At 44.7% G+C, this 27798-nt stretch overlaps 1 protein-coding gene across 5 annotated transcripts in view; it reads right to left on the bottom strand.

Annotated features, from left to right (window-relative positions):
- DYM (dymeclin) overlaps nucleotides 1–27798 on the bottom strand; it is a 374546-nt gene that overhangs the window by 185060 nt on the left and 161688 nt on the right. For all 5 annotated transcript variants that reach the window (XM_051851233.2, XM_002713527.5, XM_070050191.1 and 2 more), the window contains 3 exons: nucleotides 24363–24488; nucleotides 21195–21308; nucleotides 19734–19828 (listed from right to left, as the gene is read on the bottom strand). In XM_051851233.2, coding sequence (XP_051707193.1) covers nucleotides 19734–19828; nucleotides 21195–21308; nucleotides 24363–24488 — 335 coding nt within the window. The remainder of the gene's footprint in view (nucleotides 1–19733; nucleotides 19829–21194; nucleotides 21309–24362; nucleotides 24489–27798) is intronic.

Here is a 27798-nt window from a genome sequence, read left to right as displayed (position 1 = left end):
CCAATTTTAACAAAGTCTTTAAAAAATGGCAGACTCTGGAGCAGTAAGGGTTAGTAATTTTTTATGGGATACAATAAGGCCAATCAATACACATCAGCAAAGCAGGTGCAAGTGGCATGGTAGAAAAGAAAGACAATTTCAAGCAAGTATCATATATTACCGTGAAAGGAAAAAAATATTTACAGCTTGGAAAAATGCCTGAATTCCTTAATTATTAAATGGTCACTCCATTTCAAAAGTGCAATTTAAAAACCTAACACTATAGAACCTGTTTTTTTTTTTTTTTTTTTGACAGGCAGAGTGGACAGTGAGAGAGAGAGACAGAGAGAAAGGTCTTCCTTTGCCGTTGGTTCACCCTCCAATGGCCGCCGCGGCCGGCACGCTGCGCTGATCCAAAAGCAGGAGCCAGGTGCTTATCCTGGTCTCCCATGGGGTGCAGGGCCCAAGCACCTGGGCCATCCTCCACTGCACTCCCGGGCCACAGCAGAGATTTGGACTGGAAGAGGGGCAACCGGGACAGAATCTGGTGCCCCGTCCAGGACTAGAACCCAGTGTGCCGGCGCCGCTAGGCGGAGGATTAGCCTAGTGAGCCGCGGTGCCGGCCAAACCTGTTCTTTTCTTAAAGAATCAAAGACTCTGCAAATAAAAATTTTTAAACAAATATAGTCTTCCTTTTAATCTGAGACATTTGGTTTCTAAATATACAAGTAATAAAAACTTGTGTAAAACGCTACAACTTAGTGACAATATTCTTTGTTGTTCTGGAATGTTTTATTCACATTTCAGATGTAACCTGGATGCTCTAAAAATGAAAACCTTCTTCTAGGGTTTCCAGGTCCTCCTTCCTGTGAGGGCAGTCTGTGGAACACCCATTAACAAAGGAAGAAAAATGTAACAGCCATTCTCCGTCGTGTTGCTGGTATTTCAGAACTGTTTCAACTTGATCAAATTTATCACACTAAAACACACACACACACACACACATTATGTGAAATTGCTATAGAGAGGGAGGCAAGCAGAGATGACTTTTAAAAGCTAATTAACAATTAATGAGAAATAAAACAAAGGCCTTTAAAAATAATACTGCTAAGAACATGTGAAGACTGTCCCAAGAGGCCACGCCCCCGGGGCTGGGCGTGAGGAGCTCCCTGAGCCAGAGGCGGCGCTGTGGGGCCAGCCTCTTCCTTACCATAACTGGCAATCCTGAACTTGCTCTCCCAGGCTCACCAGCTCTCCTTGCTGCTTAAGGAACCTGGAGACACCTTCAGCTCCTAAAGAAGGGAGTCCCAGGGCCACCTCCGTGCTTCCATGCCGCATTTTATCATGCAAATTGACTGGGGTCTCCTGCTTGAGAGCCCAGGGCTCACCGCAGGGAACAGTACCTAGAGGACATGCCACAAGTGAGTGCTTCCCGGGACCTGAGGGGCTGGCTGAGGCTCAAATGCCTAAACATGGTTCTGAACGATTTTCCTATTTCTTACTGATTAGTCCTTACAATAACCCCACACAGCAGGCACTGTCATTATGAGGGACAGTGCACATGGAAAAGTGAGGTGGCTTCCCAAAGTCACCAGCCAGCAAAAGCTTAGGTAGGTGGGTCTCCGTCCATGTCTGTCTCCAATGCAGGCACAAAAACGTTTATGTCCAGAGCTTCATGTATGTGTGTGTGCGTGCAAATATACAAACAATATGTCCAAATATATGGCATTATTATTTTTGGCTAAAATTAATGATATTTAGAGTCCATTATGTTACAGAAATATATCATTCAGCATAGATGACACATATTATGGAAAATACATATAAAACTCCATATATGATACATTCTTGTTATAGAAAAATACATACAGTAGGGGCCGGCACCATGGCGTAGTGGGCTAAAGCCTCTGCCTGCGGCGCCATCAACTAATATGGGCACCGGTTCGTGTCCTGGCTGTTCCTCATCCAATCCAGTTCTCTGCTGTGGCTTGGGAAAGCAGAAGAAGATGGCCCAAGTTTCTGGGCCCCTGCACCCACATGGGAGACCCAGAAGCATCTCCTGGCTCCTGGCTTCTGATTGGCCCAGCTCTGGATGTTGCAGCCATTTGGGGAGTGAACCAGAGGATGGAAGACCTCTGTCTCTGTCTCTGTCTCTCTCTAACTCTACCTCTCAAATACATAAATATTAAAAAATACATATGATACAGTATTTTTATAAAAATATACATATATGAATAAGAAATTAGTTATATATGAAGACATAAGTTTAAGGATTACTTGAAAGTGGACATTATGGTTGTCTTCAAATTTGTATTTTCTGTAAAAAGCCTATGTTTCTTTTTTTTAAAAAAAGATTTATTTATTTATTTGAAAGGAAGAGTTACAGAGAGGCAGAGGCAGAGAGAGAGAGAGAGAGAGAGAGAGACAAGTCTTCTACCTGCTGGTTCACTCCCCATATAGCCACAACGGCCAGAACTGCATGGATCTGAAACCAGGAGCTTCTTCTGGGTCTCCCACGCAGGTGCAGGGGCCCAAGCACTTGGGCCATCCTCCACTGCTTTCCCAGGCCATAGCAAAGAGCTAGATCAGAAGTAGAGCAGCCAGGACTTGAATCGGTGCCTATATGGGATGCCAGCACTGCAGGTGGCAGCTTTACCCACTATGCCACAGCACTGGCCCCCTAGTCTATGTTAGTCTTTAAAACTGAGTTGTTTTCGAATAATCACTACTCTAAAAAAATTATTTGTATGCCATATATTACTAATATGTACTCGGGATACATTAGTGAACAAAACAAAAATTGCTGTTCCTTTGGTGCTTACATGCTAAGAGAGGTACACATAGTGAGAAGTCTTCCCTTCCCCCACCTTGTAACCACTTTTATCAGTTTCTTTTGTATCCTTGCAGTTTCTGCATTTAAAGACAAAGCCAAGTACAAATTAATTTTCCCAATGTACACTAATCACATCCTTCATGTATTGTGTCATGCTTTGCTTATTTTCACATGATAAGTACTGGGGAGCACTCCATCAGTACCCTTACTCCTTTTTTTCTAGCTACACACTATTACATCAGTGTTACCCTGATTTAAGTAAGTCTCTATTGATGGATGTTTGAGTCATTTCTAACCTTTTGCTATTATCCAAAAATACTCCCAAAATAAATTTGTACATTGTTATTCTGCACGAAGGCAGATATGACTGTTGGATCAAAAGGTAATAAATTTGGAATGCGGACAGATATTGCCACATTGTTCTTGTAGGAGCTGCATGAATTTTCACTCCCACCAGCAAAGTCACAGAGGGTCTGCTTCCACAGAACCTGGCTTACAGATTTTTCTAATCTCATGGGGAAAAATGGCACATCAGTGAAGTCTCAAATTCAAGTTTTCTTATTAAGATCACGTGTTCTGGGCCGGCGCCGTGGCTCACTTGGCTAATCCTCCACCTGTGGTGCCGGCATCCCACATGAGCGCCAAGTTCTAGTCCCGGTTGCTCCCTTTCCAGTCCAGCTCTCTGCTGTGGCCCAGGAGGGCAGTGGAGGATGACCCAAGTGCTTGGGCCCTGCACCCACATGGGAGACCAGGAGGAAGCACCTGGCTCCTGGCTTTGGATTGGCGCAGCACGCCGGCCACAGCAACCATTTGGGGAGTGAACCAATGGAAGGAAGACCTTTCTCTCTCTCTTTCTCTCTCTGTCTATAACTCTACCTGTCAAAAAAAAAAAAAAAAAAAAAAAAAAAGATCATGCATTCTAAAATCTTTTTTAAGGACTATGTGATACCCTTTCAAGTAACTTTTAAAAACTGTGAGCTTTGTAACTACAGTGTTCCTAGGCAAATTGGTTACTGCTTCCAATGTGTCTATCAGAGACAATGGATCCAGCTGGAATTCAACGAACCAAATTGGCACGACTTTTTCACTTTCGAGCAAATTTCAAGAAAATGAACACCAAGATTAGGCCACGAGGGCAATAACTTCTTCTTAGCTCCCCAAACCTAGGTTCATGGCCTGGGGCATGTTAGTGTCCCATACACATCCACTGGGGGAAAAGGGTATCAAAAACATGTTTTCTTTGGACGTTACAGTGCAACAGCACCACCAAGGGGAGCTTTGCCTGAAGCAGCCCCTAGCATATCTCCTCCAGCCACACCTCCAAGCCACAGTGGACCCCCCCACGCACACTGGACACGGTGTACAGGCTGTATACACGCCACTTCCAAGCAACCCTGCCCTCACTTTCCGCATTTAATGCCACTCCTCGGCCTCTCATGTGCAGAATGTTTAAAGCTGCCCCTGCCAGATGGAGGCCAGCCAGCCAGCCCCCGTGCCGCAGGGTTCAGTCCATGTCAGCTACCCAGGGGCCCACAGACAGCCACAGAACACGCACAGTAGAGCACTCCGCGTACCTGCTGCTTTTCCATTTTGGCTGTCAGTAAAGACAGCTCTTCTGGGGAGCGAGCGTTTCCTCTTCAACAACAAAAACTGAACACGGGCTGAAGTCAGGGGCAGAGTGCTTACGTCACTTGCAAATTAAGCAAAGGAAAGGAAAATTCCATGAAATTCATTTGCACAGACTCAGCTTAATTTTCTATCTTGAACAGAAATTTAGGCACCTGCCCTTAACCCGCGATTTAAGAATGAAAGTAGTGATTCCTTTATTCTCGCAACACTGGATAATAATTTATGACAGTCTTTAGCAGCTGCTATCTGAAGATGGTCACACCTGAGCCACCCTTCTCAGCATTTCGCCATTCTGTGACCCCCTCCTCTGGAAGCGGGACTGATCCTGTGAGCTGCTTTTGAGCTCTAAGATGTGGGACAAGGGACTCTGGAATAGCTGGACCGGGGTGTAAGAAACCTCACCGTCGCTGCCTGTTTGCGACCGTCCCTCTTGGGGACCTGGCTGCACTGCCGCGAGCGGCCACGCTTCAGGGCGAGCTCACCTGGAGATGTTCTGGGCAAAGCATTAGCCGACCTCCCAGCTGTCACCGGGCAGCACTGCCAGCCAGGAGCTGCAGTCCCGCTGGACATTCAAGCTCGCAGTGCAGGCACAGAGACGCACTCGACCAAGCAGTCAGCCCACGGCACTGAGTGAGTTCACTGCAAATCGTCTGAAGTCACTAAATTTGGGGGTGGTTTGTTACACAGCAATAGGCAATCGGCAGAAATTTGTTTTCAGCCACAGCTAGGGAACATGAGCAACAAATCCCACGATGTAGTAGAAAACACTGCCATCTTATGACTTTTAAGCTAGAGACCATGAGCTCTTACAAAGAATAATGGCCATGTTCTATATATCCCCTTCCCTTCCAGCTCCTGACAACTATATTCTCAATAAATATTTATTAAATGAAAGCATGAATAATACACACACAGCTAACTATTGATTATATTGATGGAAGGAAGCAAGGACATAATTAATTCAGAAATAGTAGACAGTTAAAAGTTTGTACAATGGGCTTTCTCATAGAGACACACTCACACTCCTTGCCTACACAGGCCTCTGAAAAGAAGGGTGGCTCCAAAACTTTCTCTCAGGGCCCCTGCAGGCTCCCAAAACACTGAGGGTCCCAAAGAAATTTTTTTAGATATAGTTATACCAACAGATCTTAAAACTGAGAAAAATCTAAACTATTTACAATTCATCTAAATATAATAATGAACAAATTACGGGCCAACACAAATAATAAAGTTAAGGAAAAAGAACCTCGGTCATTTAAAAAATAATGGTTCGCTGAGTTATGCCAATCTTTCAAATGTTGACACATTTCATCACAAGGCATCTTTAAAAGAACACATTTATTACCATCATCGCTGACCTCAACACAAACGTCTTTACATTATTGGGAAGCTGTCAAACTGACGGTGCCAGGTACCACTTTTTCAAAATTCTAATTTTTGCTTGGAAGTTCTAATTTTGTTATTGGCAACCCACACTGGCAGTTGTTTTCTCTGAAGTAACAGGCTCTTTATTCATGTGCAGGGAAATGCCTGCCAAGTCGAAATAATGAAAGATTGTCACTCATTCTTTCGTGTAAAAATGGTGTTCCAACGAGAAAGCGGCTGGTTCCACTCACAGCCAGCCACACACGTACTTTTCCTTAAGGCGATCACTGGCGTTCAATACACAAAAGCACTTTATGCGAACTCCAATTTTTATCACACAAAATATTAAAAAGACATATACTCAAGGGTCAAGATTTACTCCACATGATTAATTTCATTGTTTCATCAAGGACACTTTTAAATGACAATGACTAGGGTTTTTTCCCTTTTTTTTTTTTTAACTGCAAGTGTGTGGTTATGGAAACCACAGTGAGTCTCAGAATAGTCTGGTACACTCACTCACAAAGGAGAATCTAAGGGTGAGGTAGATGACACCTGTCTGTCCTTTTCTGTAGTTACCAGTGTCACGTCTGCCAGAAAGAGCACTTCCAGGCTAGGGCCAGCTGGATTTTTTTTTTTTTTTTTTAAGATTTATTTATTTGAAAGGCAGAGAGAGAGAGAGAGAGAGGGAGGGAGGGAGGGAGGATTTGTTAATTCATCCAGCAAATGACGAAGAGCTAGGCATTGGTGAGGACAAAGCCAGGAGCCAGGACTCCATCATGGTCTTCCACGTGGGTTGCAGGGGCGCAAGCACCTGGACCATCTCCATTGCTTTCCCAGGTACATTCGCAGGGAGCTGGCTCAGAGGCAGGGCAGCCAGAGAACCAGCACTCTGATGTGGGATGCGGGCATCACCAGTGGTAGTTTAACCCGCTGTGCCGTGATGCTGGCCCCAGACTGGATTTTAATATCAGCTTCACCACTATATGAGCTGAAGAGCCACACTAGGAGCCTGAGTAAGTGTCACAGCCTCTGAGTCTCATCTATAGAACCACAAATTTCCTGCCTCCTAGAGGGCCACCACCACGGGTAAGGCAGTCTCCACGCAGAAGCAACTGGCACAGGAGTGGCCTGTGTGCCCTGAACTGGGGCGCGTGCGGAGACGAGAGCCGCAGTCGCAGCTGACGAGCACAGTTCAGAGCGCGACAGCAGTGGTGACTTTTCTGCCCACTGGCTGTGGGACCGAGCCATAATCAGGTGTCGTCCCTTTACCAAATGCAACTCTGAAGGAAGAAACGGTGTCACAAGTTGCTCCGAAGTAATTCTGAGTGGGGAGGAAAATGAAGTAAAGTTGGTGACAAACTGATCTTTGTTGGAGCTAAGTAAGGGGACCTCAAAGTTTCCTAATACAATTGTCTTTACATATATTTTGGGTTTTTCAAATTAAAAAGCGGGGGCGGGGGAGGGGAGCCCACTCACTGGAAGCCTTCTCAATGATGAGGCATTGATTCCAGATAAATTAATAATGTACCAACTCACAGACTCCATCATAAGTCACCTTCTATCCTCGCCATGATCGACGGTCCCCGCCTCCCCACATACCTCACCCCTCCCCCTGGTTTTCCCCAGAACTTTTGCTGCAGAGACAGCCGGGGGGCTGCCTGCTAACACCTCACCCCCAGGAAAACTGCTCATCTCATCAAGTTAAATTATAAAGCAATTCAAATACTCCAGTCATCTGATAACTCTAACACAAATTACAAGTCAGCTTGGTGGGCAGTATCTGCATAAATAGTCTTTATGTTAATGGATATCTCACTTACTTTTTTATACCTTGGTGTAGGAGTCAAGATAGATGGAGCAAGCTTTGCGAGTTTTTCTGTAGCAGGCACAAGGGTATTGACAGAAGTCAAACTATACCTGGTGGGTTTTTTGTTGTTGTTGTTGTTTTGTTTTTTACAGGCAGAGTAGGCAGTGAGAGAGAGAGACAGACAGAAATGTCTTCCTTCCGTTGGTTCACCCCCCAAATGGCCACTACAGCCAGCACACTGCGCTGATCCGAAGCCAGGAGCCAGGTGCTTCTCCTGGTCTCCCATGGGGTGCAGGGCCCAAGGACCTGGACCATTTTCCACTGCACTCCCGGGCCACAGCAGAGATTTGGACTGCAAGAGGAGCAACCGGGACAGAATCCGGCGCCCCGACCAGGACTAGAACCCGGTGTGCGGCGCCGCAAGGCGGAGGATTAGCCTAGTGAGCCTCGGTGCCGGACAACCTGGTGTTTCTAAAAGAAGTTTGGGGAAGGCCCAAGAAGCAGCCAGTTGGAGAAAGGAGCTGCCTCCCTTCCTGCCATCGTCAAAGAGGGAAACCACTCATCTTTCAAGACACACGTCAAGAGAGCGCCAACTCACTGGGAAGGCCTGAGCGACACTCAGGTGCGCTGCCTGCTTCCGTGTCCCACCTCATCAGAACACTGCCCACGGGGCTCCAGCTGCGGCTGCTGCGCTCGGAGCTCTCTGCAGGCAGTGCAGGAGGCTACCACGTGAATCGCCAGTGCCTGACGACGTCTGCACACAGCAGACATACAGCAAGTATCTGATAAATGATTAAATGATACCTAACAATATACTCCTGCTAGAAAGAAATCACAATTATGTTATGAGATATCCCATGATGAAAACTTTATTAGAACCTGTTACTCTGGTTTCCCAGAGAGTGTACTTAGAATCTCGGTGATTTATCTAAGAGCGAGTCTAAATGGAAACCTGTATGAAGGTCTCTGATTATCTACTAAGCATGTATCTACTAAGGTGCCATTATGATGTTCACACCAGGCAGTAAGTAACAAGGTTTGTATACTTCTGAATTTCCAGGACTAAAGGGTTCATGCAAGTTTACAATAAAAATGCACAAATGCTCTCGCACTTTAATACGACCTCCATGTTTCACTAACAAAGGTAAGAACACAGCCACATTTTAGATAGGAAAACATCACCAACAAGGTTTTACACAAAGCACTTGGCAATGGAAGACAGAACAATACTGTGGATGGAGCACAAATGTAGTTATCCCAGCATTGTAGCTTTCTCTAGACTTTTTTTTTTTTTAGTGTCTTCATTGTGAAATGGAAACAGTCATACCCATATACTGGATAACACAAATAACATACGGTAGAGTGCCCAATATGCAGTGTGTGTAACCAGCTATGTGAAATAAAAGTCTATATGGCATGCTGGCCTTCTTCATCTACAGCCAGAAGATTAAGCCATTTATCTTAGCCCAATTAAGGTATCAGAATTTCATTATCGTGCAAATCCCTACTGGGTGATCACAAAAAGCTCCGCATCCTCCAACAGGGAAGTTTGTTTTCCTTTGGGAATCACAGTGTGACTGCTGTTCAGCAGATGCTGCCCTCAGCACTTGGCCCTAACCAACTCACTCATTCTCCACAGCAGCCCTGGGGGCCATCTCCATGTTTTAAGGTGTACTAAACAAATAAGCAACTACTAAGCGCTTAGAAAACTCAGTGTTTATGAAGGGAAGTACCTACCTACCGTTTCAGAGCTGCTTCTCTCAACCCTGTCCTCGTCTCTCTGCTAAGCAGTGTGCCCTCCTCCCTTGCTTATCCTGTCCCTGGCACCGTGATTCAGTGTTTAGCCCACCCCGGACACATCAGTCATTTTAAGCCTCTTTACCTTTCTGCTTACTTTCACTTGTCTTTTTTTTTTTTTTAAGATTTTATTTATTTATTTGAGAGGTGGAGTTACAGACAGTGAGAGGGAGAGACAGAGAGAAAGGTCTTCCATCAACTGTTCACTCCCCAGTTGGCTGTGACGGTTGCAGCTGAGCTGATCCGAAGCCAGGATCAAGGGTCTCCCACACGGATGCAGGGGCCCAAGCACATGGGCCATCTTCCACTGCTTTCCCAGGCCACAGCAGAGCTGGATTGGAAGTGGAGCAGCTGGGACTAGAACCTGCACCCGTGTGGGATGCCGGCGCTGCAGGTGGAGGATTAACCTACCTCGCCCCAGCACCAGCCCACTTGTCTTGTTAACACAACATGTGTCTCTGTCTTGGAAAAGGTGCTTCCTACAAAGGCCATGAAACATGTAATCAGAAGCAGGAAAGTGCTTCAGGCTCCTTCATTTAGCTGCCCCCAGCACTTTGTAACATATCAGATACCACGATTATGGGGGAGCGCGCACCTCTTCTCTCTCTTGTTCTGGGAGGAATATGAGGCTGGGAGCTGGATAACTTGCTATCCACGTCTGCTTCTACACTAGAGTCAGATGGACACATCGCAGAATAACTCTAGGGGTCAATAGGCCCCCATTTAAAATATGCAAATTTGCCTTGGCTGAGTTTTAAAGCTTCCTCTAAATCTGTAATTATATGATACCATAAAATTTTACAAAAATATTTTCCCTAATATAATAAATTACAGTGACATAGTATTCTACCAAAAGCATTCGGGTTCTGGTAAAGCCACCCAGCAACAAGGCTTGAGGGGCTGTGTTAATGACACTGACACCTGAGCTGGAGACTCATTCTGACACACGTGCAAAGCAAAGACTAATGAGGCTGTTCAGCCCCTTCTTCTAAGATCTCCAAACCCAACACATGAGCAACCGAGAAATGGAACTGAGAGCACCATCAACTAATTACCCTACTGACACAGCAACGAGCTTTTCCAGTGGGCACTAGAAACCCATAACGAGGTACGGATTGTGGAGATGATTCTCCACAGGTCTCTCCTGCTCCTGCATGTGTTAACAGCAGAAGCATCAACAGCCTTGTGTTCTGGACTGTCTGTTCATGGATGGCTGCAGACTGAACAGACGTAGAAGACAGAGACAATACCTCTCTCTATAGTAGACAGCAGTTTGGTGTCTTCCTCCAAAACAACAGTTAGGCAGGTTTGCTTAAAATCTATTACAAAAGATAAAAGTTGGGGCCGGCACTGTGGCATAGTAGGTTATGCCTCTGCTTGTGGTGCTGGCATCCCATACAGGCACTGGTTTAAGTCCCAGCTACTCCACTTTCAATCCAGTTCCCTGCTGATGGCCTGGGAAAGTGGTGGATGGCCTGAGTGCTTGGGCCCCTGCACCTAAATGGGGGTACAGGAAGAAGCTCCTGGCTCCTGGCTTCGGATCAGCCCAGCTCCAACCAATGTGGCCATTTGGGGAGTGAACCAGTGGATGTGAGACCTTTCTCTCTGTCTATAACTCTGCCTTTGAAATAAATATTATTTATTAAAAAAAGGTAAGAGTTTCCTAAGCTTAAAGTTCCTCTCCTATAATGCAACCTACTGTACTTGCCAGTGTCATCTGGCCCTGGTCGTGTCATCCTGTGGACACGGGGCACCACACAAGAGAATGATGATACTCTGGCTCCTGCTATTGCTGTGAATAACAATTTGTAAATGTACATAAACTTTAAAAAAAGTAATCAGCTGTCTTGTGTCTTTTCCCCAAGAAGATTGAGTCTTCTAGGGAGCATCTTTAAACCATAGTGGGTCGGCTTGTCAGCATCTAGATTCTTCACAGCAGCACACAGGAACAGAGGCTTCGTTTGTGTCGAAGTCACCTCTACAATGTGATGTGACATTCTATAAAGTGCTCTGCAAGTTATTTTAATGTTTAATTTCCCACATGGCAATTTTGTCCACAAAGGTCTTGTAAGAAATCAAAATTCTGATAAATGTATGATATGCTTCTTAAAAAGCTGACATTTTGAATGTGCCAGCAGTCTAAACCGAAATTAAATCAATTATGAAGTTTTCATATGTCCCATCAAGTCTGCCAAGCTACCCTGTTGTATAATACTAGCAATCCTCTGAATAGCTAGAAATTTTCAATCGAAAACTTAGAAATTTTCAGCTGGGAACCGTCTAAATGCTCTCAGTGTTAAGTTGTTAAGAAAGAGCTAAACTAAAAAGCAAACCATGCCAGACATCCCTGAAAAACTTAGCTGCCTTCAAAGCATCACTGGCTATAGGAAGTGCAGGAAGCCAGAATGTTCAGGCCCACATTCCTCCTTCCTTTCTGTCTAATGCTATGCCAGGATTAAACAAGGATCAGCAAAGACCAGAGCAATGGCAAAACTGCGACCTTTTTAACAGGTAGGCCTTGGCAAGAACAAGTTAATTCTGTCTTTTTAAAAATGAAAGCACACCTTTCAAAAATATACTGAAAGGCCATTCATCAGATCCCCTACCAATCTAAAATAAAACACATGATTATTAAAAATATCTATGGACATTCAATGAGATCATCATTTTTCTCCCTTTAGAGAAATACAGGCAGTCAGATGATCTCTTGGGCAAAGAATCAGAATCTAGGAATTTTAACAGAGACCAGAAAATTCTTGCATAGGGCTGCTTTCCAGATTTTTAGATTCAAAATATTCCAAAAATGTTATAATACTATCACAGAGAAAAGAGAGAGGCAAAAGATTTTTTTAAGCCATTATTAACTCTTACAACACTCACAAGAAGTAAATACAGAAGTTAAATAACCAAGATTTTGGAAAGAGAAGTCAACTGTTTGTTATAACTCTTAGTATCAGATAATTCTGTTCCTAAAGAAACAACTCCCTAACTATAATGATAAAAGATAATATAAGGTTAAAACTTAACTAAGAATTTTTAAGAATAAAACCAACCATAACTAACACGTAATTTCTAGATAGAACAAATGGCAGGAGTCTCAAATGAAAATGTAAGAGATCTCCATTTAAAGAGGATTTCAGTAGTGGTGGGTGGACATATAGGAGAAGTGCAATAAGTATTTATTGACCTAAAAATAGCACAATGCTCAAGATCAGACAGAGACAAGAGAGACACACAGATCTTGTCCTGTTCCCATGTTCACTTCCCAGGATGATTTCCTCGTACCGTGCACAGGAAGATCTGAACACATCCACGTGGGGCGCAAGGAACCTCAATACATTTTTAAAGCCTGTCCTATAGTGCCTCTGTAACTCAGGGTACACAGCTCTCCTGGGTGGAGGCTGGAATGAGGAGTGGGGAGCAGCCACGGAACAACCAAGGCCTGGTAGGCCTCATCTGGTCATAGGGCACCATCTGTCTGAGACAACCCTCGGGAGTTTGAATACATCGTCCTGGCAGGCGAGAGCCCCTCGGAAGGGACGTTCCGCCAGCCTGGCTGTGGCAGTACGCACAATGGCCGGGAGAAACTCAGAACAGCCTCTTTCCAGCTGTGTAGGGCCAATACCCTCAGCTGCACAGCCTCCAGACTTGTTCTAGTCTTAAACGTTAACAGAAGACAGACGGCTACTGAGATATTGAAAGTGACAGGTATGAATGTATCATTAAACAGACTAGGTTTTCCAAATGAGACAGTATTCCTAAAATAACCAAGAGAAACGACCAGATGTCATGTTGCCATGTAATATATTTGAATTTTTATGTGTGTATAATCAAATTTACCCTACAACCAACAAGCCAATATATTTATTAATATTCCTTTGGGAGCAGGCATTTGGGGCAGCAGCTAAGACGCCGCTCAGGGCATCCACATCCCATATCTCAGAGTTTCTAACACAAGCTCTGCTCCAGATTCCAGCCTCCTGCCAATGCACACCCAGGAGGCAGCAGACGACAGCTCAAGTACTTGCATCCCTGCCACCCATGTAGGAGACCTGGATTGAGTTCCTAGCTCCTGGCTTTGGCCTGGCCTGGCCCTGGATGTTGTAAGGGCATGTGGGGATGAGCCAGCCGATGAGAGATTTCTGTGTCTCCTCCTTTCTGCCTTTCAAATAAAAATGAAAATAAAATTTTTGAAAGTATAATCTCATGTAGGTTTTCAGCTTAATATATGGTTTGACTCAGAAAAAAAAATCAACTCATGAAAACTTAATTCAATGTGGACAGAAATGAAGAAACTTGATGGGGTAAGTTAATACTACAGAGTATTAAAAACAAATTGTCTGTCTTTCTTCGACTCCATGGGAATGAAAACTATGAAAGGCCTATGTGAGCATGTGCCAAAATTCAGGAGCTAACTGCCCCAAGTTCAACAAGCAACTTACATTTCTGTAGTCTTCCCCAAAATGCTGGGTGACTAAAAGGTGTAGTGTTCATGTCGAGAGCAGGAAGAGGCACCTTACGTAAAAGGCCAGCCTGTGACCAGAGAGAGGCAGCACAGCAGGAAGCCTGGTTAGAGCTCACTGCCAAGAGCTGTTAACCATGAGGAAAGGCTAAAGTAAAAAGCATGGACTTAAGAATTTTTAATTTTTTAAATTAATGATCAGACTGAACTAAACAACTATACTACTCTTATAAAACAATTTTAATTAAAACCTATTCCATGTTTGAACATCAATTCATTTTCACGAAGTTTGCGAAGCTAGAAACCTTTCGATAATGTTTTGCACTGTCTAAAGCATCACATGGACATTACCAACACTGCCAACTTCACCAGCCTCAAGCAGCAGCAGGCATCCATAAAATGCAAGCAGAGACGGATCAACTGACGTGACGGCTCGGGACAGCAGGTGCCAGAACTAAGCTTCAACTCCCAGATACCGCCTGACTTCCAGGACTCGGTCACTAAGGAATTACCAGAAGTCTGCTTTGTGTGTCTACTGAGAGCTACTCTCTATAAAGTAACACAAAGAAATATAAGACAAACCTTTTATCCCCAGTAAACGTTCCCCTGCTTAAGCAAAAGGACTCGCAACTTCAGGCTGCAGCGCATGTCCTAGGGACCTACGCCCAACAGATCAAGACTGAGGTTGTCTCTCCCATGCCCGGTGCTGAGAGAAGCTGGGGAGCCCCAGCCTTTCCGCATTTCAAATAAAAATGAAAATAATTGTTTAAAGTATATTCTCATTTAGGTTTTCAGTTTAATGTATGGTTTGACTCGGGGAAAAAAAAAAATTCAATGCAGACAGAAGTGAAGAAACTTGATGGGTAAGTTAATATTACAGAGTATTACAAACTGTCCGTCACACAGCTCTGTTCTTTCCGGGTCTTGCACACCAGGGTCAGAAACTGACTGCGATCCATGGGCTGCTAGAAGAGGTGAACAGCACCCATCGGGTTTTTTGCTTTTGAAATCAGAGCGGGGAGATGTCAAGCAACTGTGCTAGCAGCAGCTGGGTCCAAAGCAACAAGGTCCAGGCACTGAGGCGCGTCTGCGAAAGCAGGGGAGCGTGACAAGCTGAGGAGGACACTGCAGGCTCACGATGAAGCAAGCAGAATTAGAGGGGCAAGAAGGTGGTTGCGAAAGAAAGGCCTACAGAAAGAGCAGGCACGGGGCCGGCACTGTGGCAGAGCAGGTAAAGCCACTGCCTGCAGCGCCGGCATCCCATGTGTGCGCTGCTTAGAGTCCCAGCTGTTGCACTTCTGATCCAGCTCCCTGCTAATGTGCCTGGGAAAGCAGCAGAGGATGCCCCAAGTCCTTGTGCCCCAGCCACCCACACAGGAGACCTGGAAGAAGCTCTTGGCTCCCGGCTTGTGCCTGGCCCAGCCCTGGTCATTGCGGCCAGTTGGGAAGTGAACCAGCAGACAGATCTCTCTCTCTCTCTCTCTCTCTCTCTCTCTCTGTAACTCTGCCTTTCAAATAAATAAATAAATAAATAGGAAGGAAGGAAAGAGGGAGGGAGGAGAGAGGGAGGGAGAGGAGGAAAGGGAAGGGGAAGGGATGGGGGTGGTGGTGAATGGAATAAAGAGCAAGCAGGCAACCCCAGGCCTTGCTTCTCCCTGTTCCTGGCTCCGCACGCCATTATCCAGATGCTGGGAGAGCGGCTGTGAAACAGCAGGGGAGGGCACTGAGTGGGTCAGGCTCACATCCGTCACACAGAAATCGGAGGTTCAGCACAGAGGGGAGGACCGACCACGTGGCTCCGAGGCAGGCTTTCTTGGTGTCACCACGGCTGACACTTGGGGCCGGGGGAGTCTGTGGCGGGGGCTGTTCTGGGCACTGCAGGGAGTTTAGCAGCATGTCCACATCTCTGCTCTCTTCCCACTAGGGGTCAGCAGCCACCTCCTCTCCAGTGGCAACCAAACCAAACAACTCCAAATACTGTCCAGTGTCCCCACCCCAGCATTTTAACCTGCTGGCCAAGGACACAATACAATCAGATTTGCTTTTCAAATGGATGGGGCAGTGTGGAGGGCGAAAAGGGAGGCACAAAGACCAGGCCACCCGTGACACAGTCTAGGTGAGGATGGCAAATGTGGGCCCCGAGGCAGCAGCAATGGGTTCAGGAGAGAGGGGACAAATGACTGGGACAGAGTCAGACGGAAGTCAGCACCCAACAAGACAGAGAATTTGCAGTGAATGGAGAAATGTCATAGAATTACGCGCAGGTTTCCAGCTTGACAATTAGGGGGCCATTGGTAGCGGCCACTGCCCAGGCGAGGCCATGGAGGAGCAGCCTTAAAGGTGAGTTCTGTGCGGTAGCCAGCACTGGCGTCCAGTCGAGTTGGTGCTGGGCCACCTGACGTGTGGTGCGCATCATGTGCCAGGCCCTAACAGGTACAGCTCCCCGATGCTCACCCCGATCCTCTGAGATAACGACTACTGAGGGGAGACTACTGCACAGAGAGGCTACGTAAGTTCTCCAAGACCACCCGGCCGGTAAGTGTGGGAGCTGGGCTCCAGAGTGCGCTCCTACCCGCTGGGTCGCAGCTTTTGCTAGTACGTGAAGGAGGATGAGGTTCTAAATTTACATTTGAGTGGTTTTGGGTCCACAAGTGGGGAGTAAGCAAAGCCATAGGCCTAGGTGTGTAAAGACAGAGGGGGAAACAGGAAATCTGCTCAGCGAAAGGTAAAGGCCAGAGGAAGGAGCTGGGAGGGAGCAGGGGAAGTGAGCGGCCGCGTCGGTATCGCAGTCCTTTGCAGCCTGTGCTGTAGCAACTGACTTAAAATCCCATAATCGTAAATAACTCACTTAGAGCATACCCACAAGACTCAACTCCTGTGTCTGTAATTCTTCCAGGACATCAAGAGTCTGGGGAAGATACATTGTCATTAAGTCTGAAGAAAAGCCTGGGTACCACAAGACATCATTCCTTACACTATGGCCAGATAAAAAGAAACGAGTCTTTCACCGGGAGGAAGCACGTCACCGTGTTGCATGGCCTTGAGGAGCACACGGCACAGTGGCTCTTCTGAGTTCAGCAACTGACAGGTCTAACGCTGTGCAATCTTGTCTTAAAAGGAGATATAGCAGACAGGTGTATGAACACTGGTTCCTCCTCACTGGAAGGAGTCCCTGGAGCCCTGCTGAATCTGCCTAATGACTCGTCCGGGGGTCTCTGCAGGCTTTGTCACGCATTCCTCTTCGCAGGGACAATTCTACACCCTGACACGAACGGCAGAAAATGAGTTCCCTCATGAGGAAGAAAAGCTGGGACCCCACTTGCAGCTCAAGACAAGTGTTTTTTCACAAAATAAGTTGATTTCTGGGCCCAAACTCAAAGCACTCTCTGACCTTCAATGTGAGTATAACTCTTTAGGGGCTCTTGTTCAAGAGATTTGGAGCCAGTAGGTTCAAAGCTGAGCTAACAAGCCCCCTCCTGGATGACACAGATGCTCCGGGCTACTCAAATGCGGTCCCTGGACAAGAGACACTGGCAGCACTCAGGGTGACAAACAGAACACACTAACATCATCTGCCTATACATATCACTCTGGGAGCTTACCTTAAATTCCTTCCTTTAAAATTCATTTACAACCCCTTCATTCACAATTTATTTTTTGCCATTAATAAAAAAAATCAGGCTTTCTTTTTTCTCTATTCTTCCCATTATTTTAAGCTGCATGTCTAATATTTAAACTCCACCACAGCAAGATTTCAGCTGGCTCTTGCTGGTCTCCTGCCTGTAATTCCAATCCAGATGCCAATCAAATGGGCCTGCTGATGTTCTACACAGGAGCCGAACTCTCACCACAGGTCCTCTTGCCGTTGTGACTGCTGGCGTGGGTGCTTTCCCAGCTGGCCAGTCTCTAACCCATCCCTCTCTAAGTCACTTTGCCTCATTTCTCTAAGAGGGGAACTCGCCATACTCTGAACCAACCACTCATCCCTCACAATAATTTTACTTTCGTTAGAATATTTACCACAGTCTGCTCTAGATCTGTGATGTGGGAGTAATCTAAATTCTCCCAATCACAAGTCTAAATTCTGTTTCTTATTTAATGATTGGTTGGTTTTTTACTTCTGCCATCACAGACAGAAAATTAGGAATAGTGCTTTCTGTGCGTTTTTTTTTCCAACTGTTACATCTAAAAGATTTTTATTTAAACTTGCTTTATACATTTCATCAGGACTCAAATTCTGAACCAATTCACTTGGCATTTCCATTAAACAAACCAACTGTCCATTTGTCAGTTGAGGAAAAATGATCTTCCAGTGAAATCTTCATGAAACCATTCTAAGACTACACAGACACACAGAATGCTAGCACAACAGCCCAGAAATCACCGACTCCGCCGGCGGCAGTGAAACAGGAGCAGAAAGCTTAGCTTTTGGGATGAAAAAGCTCTTCGGTACACCTGGAAGACTCTACAGTATGAGGTGACTGCTACGTTTAGTTTTCAATCATCAAGCTTGTCTGCGTCCAGATTCAGCCAACAGGACAACCTCTCAAGCACAAATCCAAAAATGAATGCAAAAGACCAGACAGAACTTAAATGGTAAGTCACTGCAAAATAGTCGCTACTAAATTCTAAAGATAAATAAGTCAATTTTTGGTAACACTTTAAAATGAACCAAAGTCAATCAATGTCTAGCCAATGGGCAGATGAGAGATCAGGGCTTTAAAAGGGGATGTGGAGCTGTGATGACCCTCGGTAACTGGGGAACAAGAACTGTTGGTCAAAACTGCACTGCCCTAAAAGCAAGAATTAAAGCAATATGACCTCACTGTCTCATGTAAGAAATATTCTCATTGCAAGCTGCTAGGACAATATCAAGCACTCTACTGAAAGACAAAGCATACCCACATATGTTAAAAAATTCCTGCAAATGAAATTCATTCATGGTCAGTTAACCAGCTGACATCTTTCTTTGACAAATGGTAGGGAAGAGACAGCGGTTTCTGGCGATGGTGGCTGCAGCACACAGAATAATGGCTCCCTTGCAAATGTCTACCTCCTGGTTCCCTGGACTTGGAAATATCTAAACATTACATGGCGAGAGGAGTGTGCAGTCATGACTGTTAAGGACCTGGAAATGGAGAGATCATCCTGGATGAGTCGGGGGGGACCCAGGCAATAGCAAGGGCTCCCCCAGTGGAACAGGGACCTCAAGAGGAGGTCAGAGTGATGAGGACTCAACAGTCTCCTGTTGCTGGCTTTGAAAATGGAAGAAGGGACAATGAGCTAAGGGAGTAGCAGGAAAGGCCAGGGAACACATCCTCCTCCTCTGGAGTCTCCAGAAAGGACAGAGCCCTGCTGACATCGGAGTTCAGCTCAGGGAGACTCACCTCCAACTTTTAATTGAAAGAAAACAGATTTGTATTGTTTTAAGCCATCGCTTTGTAGCCATTTGTTCCAGCAGCAGAAGGAAACTAATACAAGTGTAAACTGCTATGGACAGCATTCCCTCCTACAAAGCTAACTCCTTACAAATGCAGGCTGATGCTCAAACACTCAGCAAAGGCATCAAGACTTAGCTTGCATTACTAAGAAAGACACTTGCTGCTCTGTAAAAAGCAAGCACATAACACAACTAGATGTGATCAAAATATTAAACGCAAATTCAATGAACTTTGATGAAAATGGTAGGTTACAGAACAAAACAAGACATTATCAACCAAATGAGAAGATGATAAAAATTAAGTAGGAAAATCTGGTGTTTCTCGTAGATGGCACCTAAAAAGGGACCGCTCATAGCCTCCTACTCCTTAGGCCAGGCAGGAGGCAGAAAGCAGTCCTGCTCTGAAAGCCGCGTTTACCTGATGATCCTCTGAGCAGCATACTGGTGGAGAGCTCGGAACTGCGCCGACATATTTGCCAGTGCTGCCAGACAGTTGGTGTGCAGGTACTTGTCCTGTCAGAAAACAGCACGTGTGAAACAGGCATCAAGTCTTCTCTATGTTTTGCAGGGTTAACGAGAAGCAAATGTGCACTCAGTTGTCCCTGATTCCAACAAGCCTACAATCTCTTTTCTCTAAATTCCCAAACCTGTAAAGGACTGAAAATTCAAAAGGCTTTCCCAGGCTCATCAGGGAAGCAACACCTGACACAACTAACTGTGATACTACCGATGGTCTTCACTATTCTCCTCTCAGTGAATACTGAAATATTCTCTGCAGAAGCAGTTGTGTTTAATTATCGTGGGTTGCTTCGGACACTTAAAGTAACATACATGCAAGAGGGCTTCAGATAGTTTATAAAGAAAAATGCACATTATGAAAAAACTGTGCAAAGATTTCAAATTTTTTTGCACCAAATTTATCTTTTAATTCCATTTTTTCATGAACTTTTGGAAGTACTCTCTTACATACTATAACTTACTAAAATTAAAAATTCTCCATCCTAAAACACATCTGGCTCCTAGGGTTTGAAATAAAAATACAGATGTGCAGAAGTGACTGAGTGTCTCCGTGAGCTGCGAAGTCTGTACACGGCTTTTCTTCCTGATGTATTTCTACTAAAACAATGGAGACTTGCTTCCAGGAACTACACTCAGAATCCAGCAGGAATTATCTTACTATTTAAAGCATATTCTCTCTTCTTTCCCATTTGAATTCATAACATCCAATTATCCTTTGTTGTTAGAGCTTTTAAAGGGCCAATCAATATTAGAAGGGGCCGCAGCTGTGGCACAGAGGGTAAAGCTACTGCCTGTGACACCAGCATTCCATTTCAGTGCCAGTTTGTTTCCCGGCTGCTCCACTTACGATCCAGCTCCCTGCTAATGACCTGGCAAAAGTAGCAGAAGATGGACCAAGTACTTGGACCCCTGCCACCCATGTGGGAGACTCAGATGAAGCTCCTGGCTTTAGCCTGGCCCAGCCGCAGTTGTTGCAACCATCTAGGGAATGAACCAGTGGGTGGAAGATACCTCTGTGTCTCTCCTTCTCTCTCTGTAACTATGACTTTTAAAATAAATAAGTAAACCTTAAGAAAAAATGTGTTAGAAGTCCAGCAAAAATACACGGTAGCTTGCATCTAAATGTCCCACCTTGCTTGGTTTCTGCTCCATGTAAAATATCTTTGATCATACAATCATTAAATATTTAAAGTCGAACATTATCTTAGGATTATGTAACACAGTGACTGTATATGCTGATCTGTATTTTTTCTACCATATTTAAGAGAATTTTATCACTCTGAAAGTAAGGATTACTTTCAACTGTGGTGTAAATTGTACTGTATATATAAAGACAGAAAAACAGCTATGGAATACTTACTCTCGTCCTTGTCATGTTGTACTGAATGGTTCTTATCACAACCAGTATCAGGAGACTCCCCAGCGAAATTTCAGTTAAAACCCGTTCTGAATACCAAGTAATATTTTTTAATATCTGTAAGGGGGGAGAAAAGTTTAAGTAAAAAATTATTGCTTTAAGGAGAAAGGAATTATCCCAAGTTCACAATTTTTGACAAGCCAAGGTTTTCCTCTGAAAGTGAGTTAAGCAGTAAGTGAAAGTGAATTGTGAGATTTTCAGTTCCAGTAAGCCATCTGTGCTTATGATGAGTTTACTTCTCCTTTCTTCTTAAATAGAAAAGGGGAAAAAAAAAAAAAAGGTCTGGAAAAGAGAGGATACAAATTAGCACACAAAAGGGGATTAGCTCAGACAGATACGGTGCACAGGGTAAAAGTGCCAGAAACCCAGTCAGAGCTCAGCAGCTTAAAACTGAAAATAAGAAGTACTACGTGCGTGCGGCTGGAAGGGCAAGGAGAGCAGCCCCTCCCCCTCCTCCCTTGAGTGCGGATGCTTTCCTGAGGCTGTGGCTAGCTCCCTATGTACTGCTCAGATGATTTTTTTCCCTATTAAGTCAAGAACATTTCACTTAAAGAACAACTTCACAGCTTCCTCTGGCATATCCAAACTGCCAGCATCCGAGTACCCCGCTCCAGGCTCTGACCCGCCTCCCGCTAGGGCTGAGCTGAGTTCTCTAGTGTCAGTCCAGCCCAACTCTGCCACTGTGAACATATGGAGAGTGAACCAGCCTGTCTCTCTGCCTCTCAAATAAATAAATCTTAGAGTTGTTTTTTTTTTAATGAGATAACAACATATATTTCAGACAATTAGGTCCACAGCAAATGACGCCATGTAGAAAAATTTGGTAGAGACATTTTAATTTTACTCATTTTTCTTATTAAATATGGAAAGGCAAGGGATCAAAATAAACAGAACAACAAGAAAATCAGATTCTAGAGAAAAACAAGCGTTTAGACACCTGAATCAGAAATGTGGTAGGTATTAACGAGCATTTCTCCTGCAAACACCCAGGAGTTCTCCTAGTTATTTGTTGAGTGAGTGAAGCTGTTGATTTGGGGATTTGGGGATATACATAGTTATCTCTTGAAGTTAAATATACACCTATCCTAGTGACCCAGCAATTGATTTCGAGTTAGGTACCCAAGAGAAAAGAGTACAAATGTCCACCAAAATTCATTCCAAAATATGCACAGAAACGTTCTTAAAAATGGCACAAAATGAGAAAACAAAGTTCACCAACACAATATGGATAAACATCCAGTGACATAGTCACACAACAGAACAGCATGTAGCAACAAAGAACGAGCTAGTGGTGTACGTGCGGCTGAATCTCAGCAACACTACGCTAGGTCAAAGAAGCCAATGGAAGAGAACACAGAGCACTGTGTCACAAGGGAACAAGGTGACCACTTTACAAAGCAAAGAAAGCACCACGTTGGATACCTTAAATAGATAGATTATTTTTTACAGGGAAATGCGTATGTCTTATTCTCTTTCTGCAGTGGTCAAGATTCTTTAAATCCTGGTAAAATTTGGTCACTCTACATAAAATGTAATAAAAAGGTTTTAATGGAACACTAGAAACTGTGAGAGTCCTCTGAGAACCAATCCACCCAAAGAGGAAAGGCCACAGAGAAAGGGACCACGTGGAGTCAGGAAGCTAAGCAAGCCCTGCCCACGCTGCTCGGCGCTGACTCCCACAGGTGAGCTCCTCACCAGGGCCAAGCAGCACTGGAAGAAAGCCTGTTATGTGCCATGACAGGATCCCAAGAAGAAAACAAAACAAATCCGAATATATTTTGAGGGGATTCTCACTTCTGTTGATATACTCGTCGTTGAATTAGTATGTGGTTTTAAAAATAAAAAACAAGACACCAGAATTGATATGCTAGATAAATACCAAAATACACAAGAAAGGAAATGCAATTATCCTGCACCACATAGCTGAACTAAGAATAGTAGTTCAGGGGCTGACATTAAGCAGGTTAAGGCGATGCCTATGATGCCCATGTGAGTGCCAGTTCAAGTCCTGGCTGCTCTACTTCTGATCCAGCTTCCTGCTAATGTGCCTGGTATGAGAGCAGAAGAAGGCCCAAGTGCCTGGACACCTGCACCCCATGTGGGAGACCCCAAGGAAATTTAGGCTTCTGGCTTCAATCTGGCCCAGACTCGGCCACTGCAGCCATTTTAGGAGTGAGCCGGTAGAAGGGAGACCTCCCTCCCTCCCTCCCTCCCTCCCTCTCTCTCTCTCTCTCTCTCTCTGCTTCTCCCTCTTTCTCTGTAACTGTGCCTTTCCAATAAACAATTTTTTTAAAAAAAAGTAATAGTTAAGATGATCACAATAACATAAAAGCTGATAAGAAAGAACGAAAGAAAATGTAGATGAGGCAAGCGCTCTGGGAACCAAGAGGGAACACACATGGTGTACGACAAGGAGAGTGAATGACTTATTTCCCATCTTAGGAAGACAACATCCACATCTGAAAGAACTCAAGAAATAAAAATGTATGCATGTTATTAGAAGCACGGACAATGTTGAAAGCATTTGTCTTGGGAGAGAAGGAATCAAATATATATGTGTCTGTCACTATTTCATTAAAATCACATAATTCAAGGCAAATTTTAGAACTAGGTACATGCATTACTTTGACAGAAAGAAAATGTCAAAGCAGAAAATAAAGGCAGTTTGGTTCTGGAACTTTCCAACAGGACCAAAGCCTAGAGCTAAATCACGCTACATTCTTTTTTTAAAATGCAAAACAATTTCTCATTCTTCTCCCCTTTGTTCCCTGTTCCTTTTCTCATTCTGTATGCAAGGAGCAAACCTTTTCTTGACAATTTCTGCCACAACAAAAAAATGGAAATGAAATGGAGAAGACAAATGAGTCCAGCATTGGCATCAATTACTAAAGAACTATTTCATAAGAGTCGTTAACAGTGGCTAATAGCATTTTTGTAAAAGGCATCATTTCATACATCTGAAGCCACAGTATTTCTAATCCAGGTTTTCATAGAGACATCTAGCAGAAGGGAAAGCCAGGGAAGAATGCTAAGACCACAGGTGGGGGTGGGGGTGGGGCAGGGCACATCAGTTCCACAGCACTCCCCTCTCTTCAGGTCCTGGCAACTTACCACTTCATGAATAGATCTATTGAAGCCATCATCTTCCGTAAGGATCAACAATATTATAAGGGCCATATACACATGGTGTGAATTTCTCTCTTCGACATGATACAGAATCTCAAGAATTGGTAAAACCTAAGGAATAAAAATTAGTATTCACTTTTTCATTCTTATGCATGAAATTCAAACTTTTAATAGTGTAGTATAAGACCAGATGTTCTAAACTTTTACACTTTTACTTTGAGTGTCCTGCTTTAATATCATAGTTATAATTTTCTTTGGAAAAAAATATGAGCCTCTTTCGACTGAATGTACTTCCAGATGTGTAACTAAGACAAAACTATAGCTAAGGGAAAACTGCTGTGTTGTCTCAGACGAAAGAGACATAAAGCCTACTGTAGGCTCATGCTTGGCCTGAAGTTTGAAGAGGTCACATCACTTCCGCCAGTGATGAAAGGGAGGAGAATGTATAGCAAATCCAAAACTAAGGAACACTTCATCTGTGTGCTTAGCATCACTTATATTTTAATGCTAATAAATTAAAAATATATTTTAAGTAAACATATAAGTCAGACTATTATAACTCAAGGTACACGGTTCGTTCTGTCTATTCTATCTATCCATCTATCCATCCATCCATCCACCCATCCACCCACCCATCCATCCATCTTTCTATCTTTCTATTTAGAAAGGCAAAGAAACAGAGAGATCTTCCATCAGCTAGTTCACTCCCAAAAAACCTCAACAGTAGGGGCTGCGTCTAGCGAGTCTGGAGCCTGGAATTCAAGCTGGGTGTCCCTCCCTGGGTGGCAGGATCCAAGCACTCAGGGTGTGCGTTAGAAGAAGCCAGAGGCAGGACTCGCACCCCGGCACTCCCATCAGCATGCTGGCATCCTAACTGCCGTGAATACGGACACTGAGATGCACTCCTCAGTGAACCCACACAGATCAATCTATTTCAAATCATTACGGTGACAATTCCAATCTGGTCATTCTTCATTCTTCACTAATTAAGGTAAGCGATTTCTAAAGTTTCTACGACCCTCCAGTCCACACAACCAGAGACGGGAGAGCTTGCTCCCTCCCTGTCTGGCCTCTGCACGTGAGGACACAGCAAGCAGACGGCAATCTCCACAGCAGGAAGTGGGCCCTCACCAGAGGCTGAAGCGGCCAGCTCTGTGACCCTGGAACTGCTCTCCTCAGGAACAGTGAGAGAGAAACTTCTGTGGTTCACACAACTGGTCTGCAGTACTTCTGTTACAGCTGTCAGCGCTGACCAAGGCATGGGGCTTGAGTAGTTTAAAGGACAGAGAGGTGGGCAGTGTCGAGGGCAGCACAGTAGTCGACAATGAACCTGCCCAGGGGGTCCCTCACAAGGAGCTGCTGCTGAGGGAGTTGTGGGAATGGAAACTGGGTCACAAGAGGTAGAAAAGTAAATGGTAAAGAAGCGAAGGCAGAAAATGAGGTGCAAGGCCTTTAAGAAACTTGACCATGAAAAGGAAAACAGAAAAGAGTTAAAAAACAAAAGTAAATTAAAAAAAAATGTATATAAATACCATACTGAGGGGGCCGGAGCTGTGGCACAGTGAGTTAAAGCCCTGGCCTGAAGTGCCGGCATCCCATATGGGTGCTGGTTCTAGTCCCGGCTGTTCCTCTTCTGACCCAGCTCTCTGCTGTGGCCTGGGATAGCAGTAGAAGATGGCCCAAGTCCTTGGGCTCCTGCATCCATGTGGGAGACCCGGGGGATGCTCCTGGCTCCTGGCTTCAGATCGGCACAGCTCCAGCTGCTGCAGCCAATTGGGGAGTGAACCAGTGGATGGAAGACCTCTCTCTATCTCTACCTCTCTCTGTAACTCTTTCAAGTAAAATAAATCTTAAAAAAAAAAAAAAACATACTGAGAACTAAGGGACTCTAGTCTGCCTAAAAGAGGGGTGGGCACTGTGGGACAGTGGGTGAAGCCACTGCTTGGGACACCCACATTCCATATCAGAGTGCCTTCTTTGAGTCCTGGCTACTCTGCCACTCTTAAGCTCTCTGCTAATGCACCTGGGGAGGCAGCAGATGTTGGTCCAAGTACTTGGGTTCCTGCCACCCACCTGAGAGACCCAGATGGAGTTTCTGGCCCCTGGCTTTAGCCTGGCCCAGCCCCAGCTGTTGTGGGCATTTAGGGAATGAACCAGAGATGGAAGATCTCTCTCTCTCTCCCTCTCTATGACCCAACGTTTCACAAATTAACCTTTTAAAAAAATCTTATGTAACTGCTTTTGATAATTATGTTAATCATAGACTTCACATCACTGTAAATATTAATTATATTTTCTAAGTGTCGCTTCCATGAAGTTTTAAATCAGGAAAGAAATATCAGCATGACTTGAGTTGCGTGCCTATCCGTAATATCCATGTAGGCTCAGGGCCTGACCCGAGGGCAGGAGACAGGTGGAGCCTGAGGGAAACCCCAGCCAGGTCTCCGCTCGACTGAGTAACACAGACAAACTTCAGTGCCAACGAGCTCCTAACTCCCTGGTTAAAAGAGCTGCGGAGAGCGTGGCGTTGTGTGACTAGTTATCACTCATCCAGAATCCTCTGCCTTCAGGAGCTCCCTTTACTACCATGGCCGCGGTGGGTTATCAGGAAAAGAGCCCCTTCCGGTAGGGAATGGCCCAAGAAGTAGGCAGACAGCTCAAGAAGAGACTCCAGGAGCCCGTCGGGAATGTGTGCAGACGATGGGCAGTTGCCTGATTCATCCCCCTTCGGCTTACCAGCCAGGGGAAGGGCGCGTGCCAGAGCCGCAGAGAACCACCTCTCTCCATCTGGGAACTGGGAACCTGGGAGTAAGGTCAAGGCTGTGGAAAGCTGAGACGAAGGATGGAAAGACAGAGTGGGAACAGCATCATTCAACCCCCAGAACAAGCCAGGACTGAAGCCAAAAATACTCACATAGTTTTCATTCGTGCAAACATATTCCTGTTTAAGCTAGCCATAAACGGGATTGTTAGTTACAACTACAGGCATCATGACCATTCCAAACGTCCAGCTATTTTTTTTTTTTGCTAAACTATTTTGCTTGTGATAATAGAATTAGAAAAATGAGTTCATTATAGGCTTTTCTAAAAAACATACCCCCTTAAAACCTGTTCTGAACACTCAGGCATTTGGAATCTATCCTAGACTCCACACAGGAACTCACCAAGAAATCCAGGTGTCATTGCATTATTATACTACTACCCGCTCATTAAAAATGCAGAAGGTATATCAAATTAATGAATAGTCTTGAGCTAAAGCACATCAAACAGCAGTGAGTCAGAGCTTCAGTAGAAAAGACCAAGTCAGTCAGAATCTGACAAGGAAGAGAGCCAAGTCTGCTTCTAGCCTACGAGGTCAGGTACTCTAGAAGCACTGTCAAACCTCACGTTCTTCCTACAGAGGTTGTAGAATAGAAGAACT

This window comes from Oryctolagus cuniculus, chromosome 10 (genome assembly GCF_964237555.1).
Source record: "Oryctolagus cuniculus chromosome 10, mOryCun1.1, whole genome shotgun sequence".
Lineage (NCBI taxonomy): Eukaryota > Metazoa > Chordata > Mammalia > Lagomorpha > Leporidae > Oryctolagus > Oryctolagus cuniculus.
The sequence above is the reverse complement of the archived record's forward strand: the minus strand, read 5'-3'. Positions and strand labels throughout refer to the sequence as shown.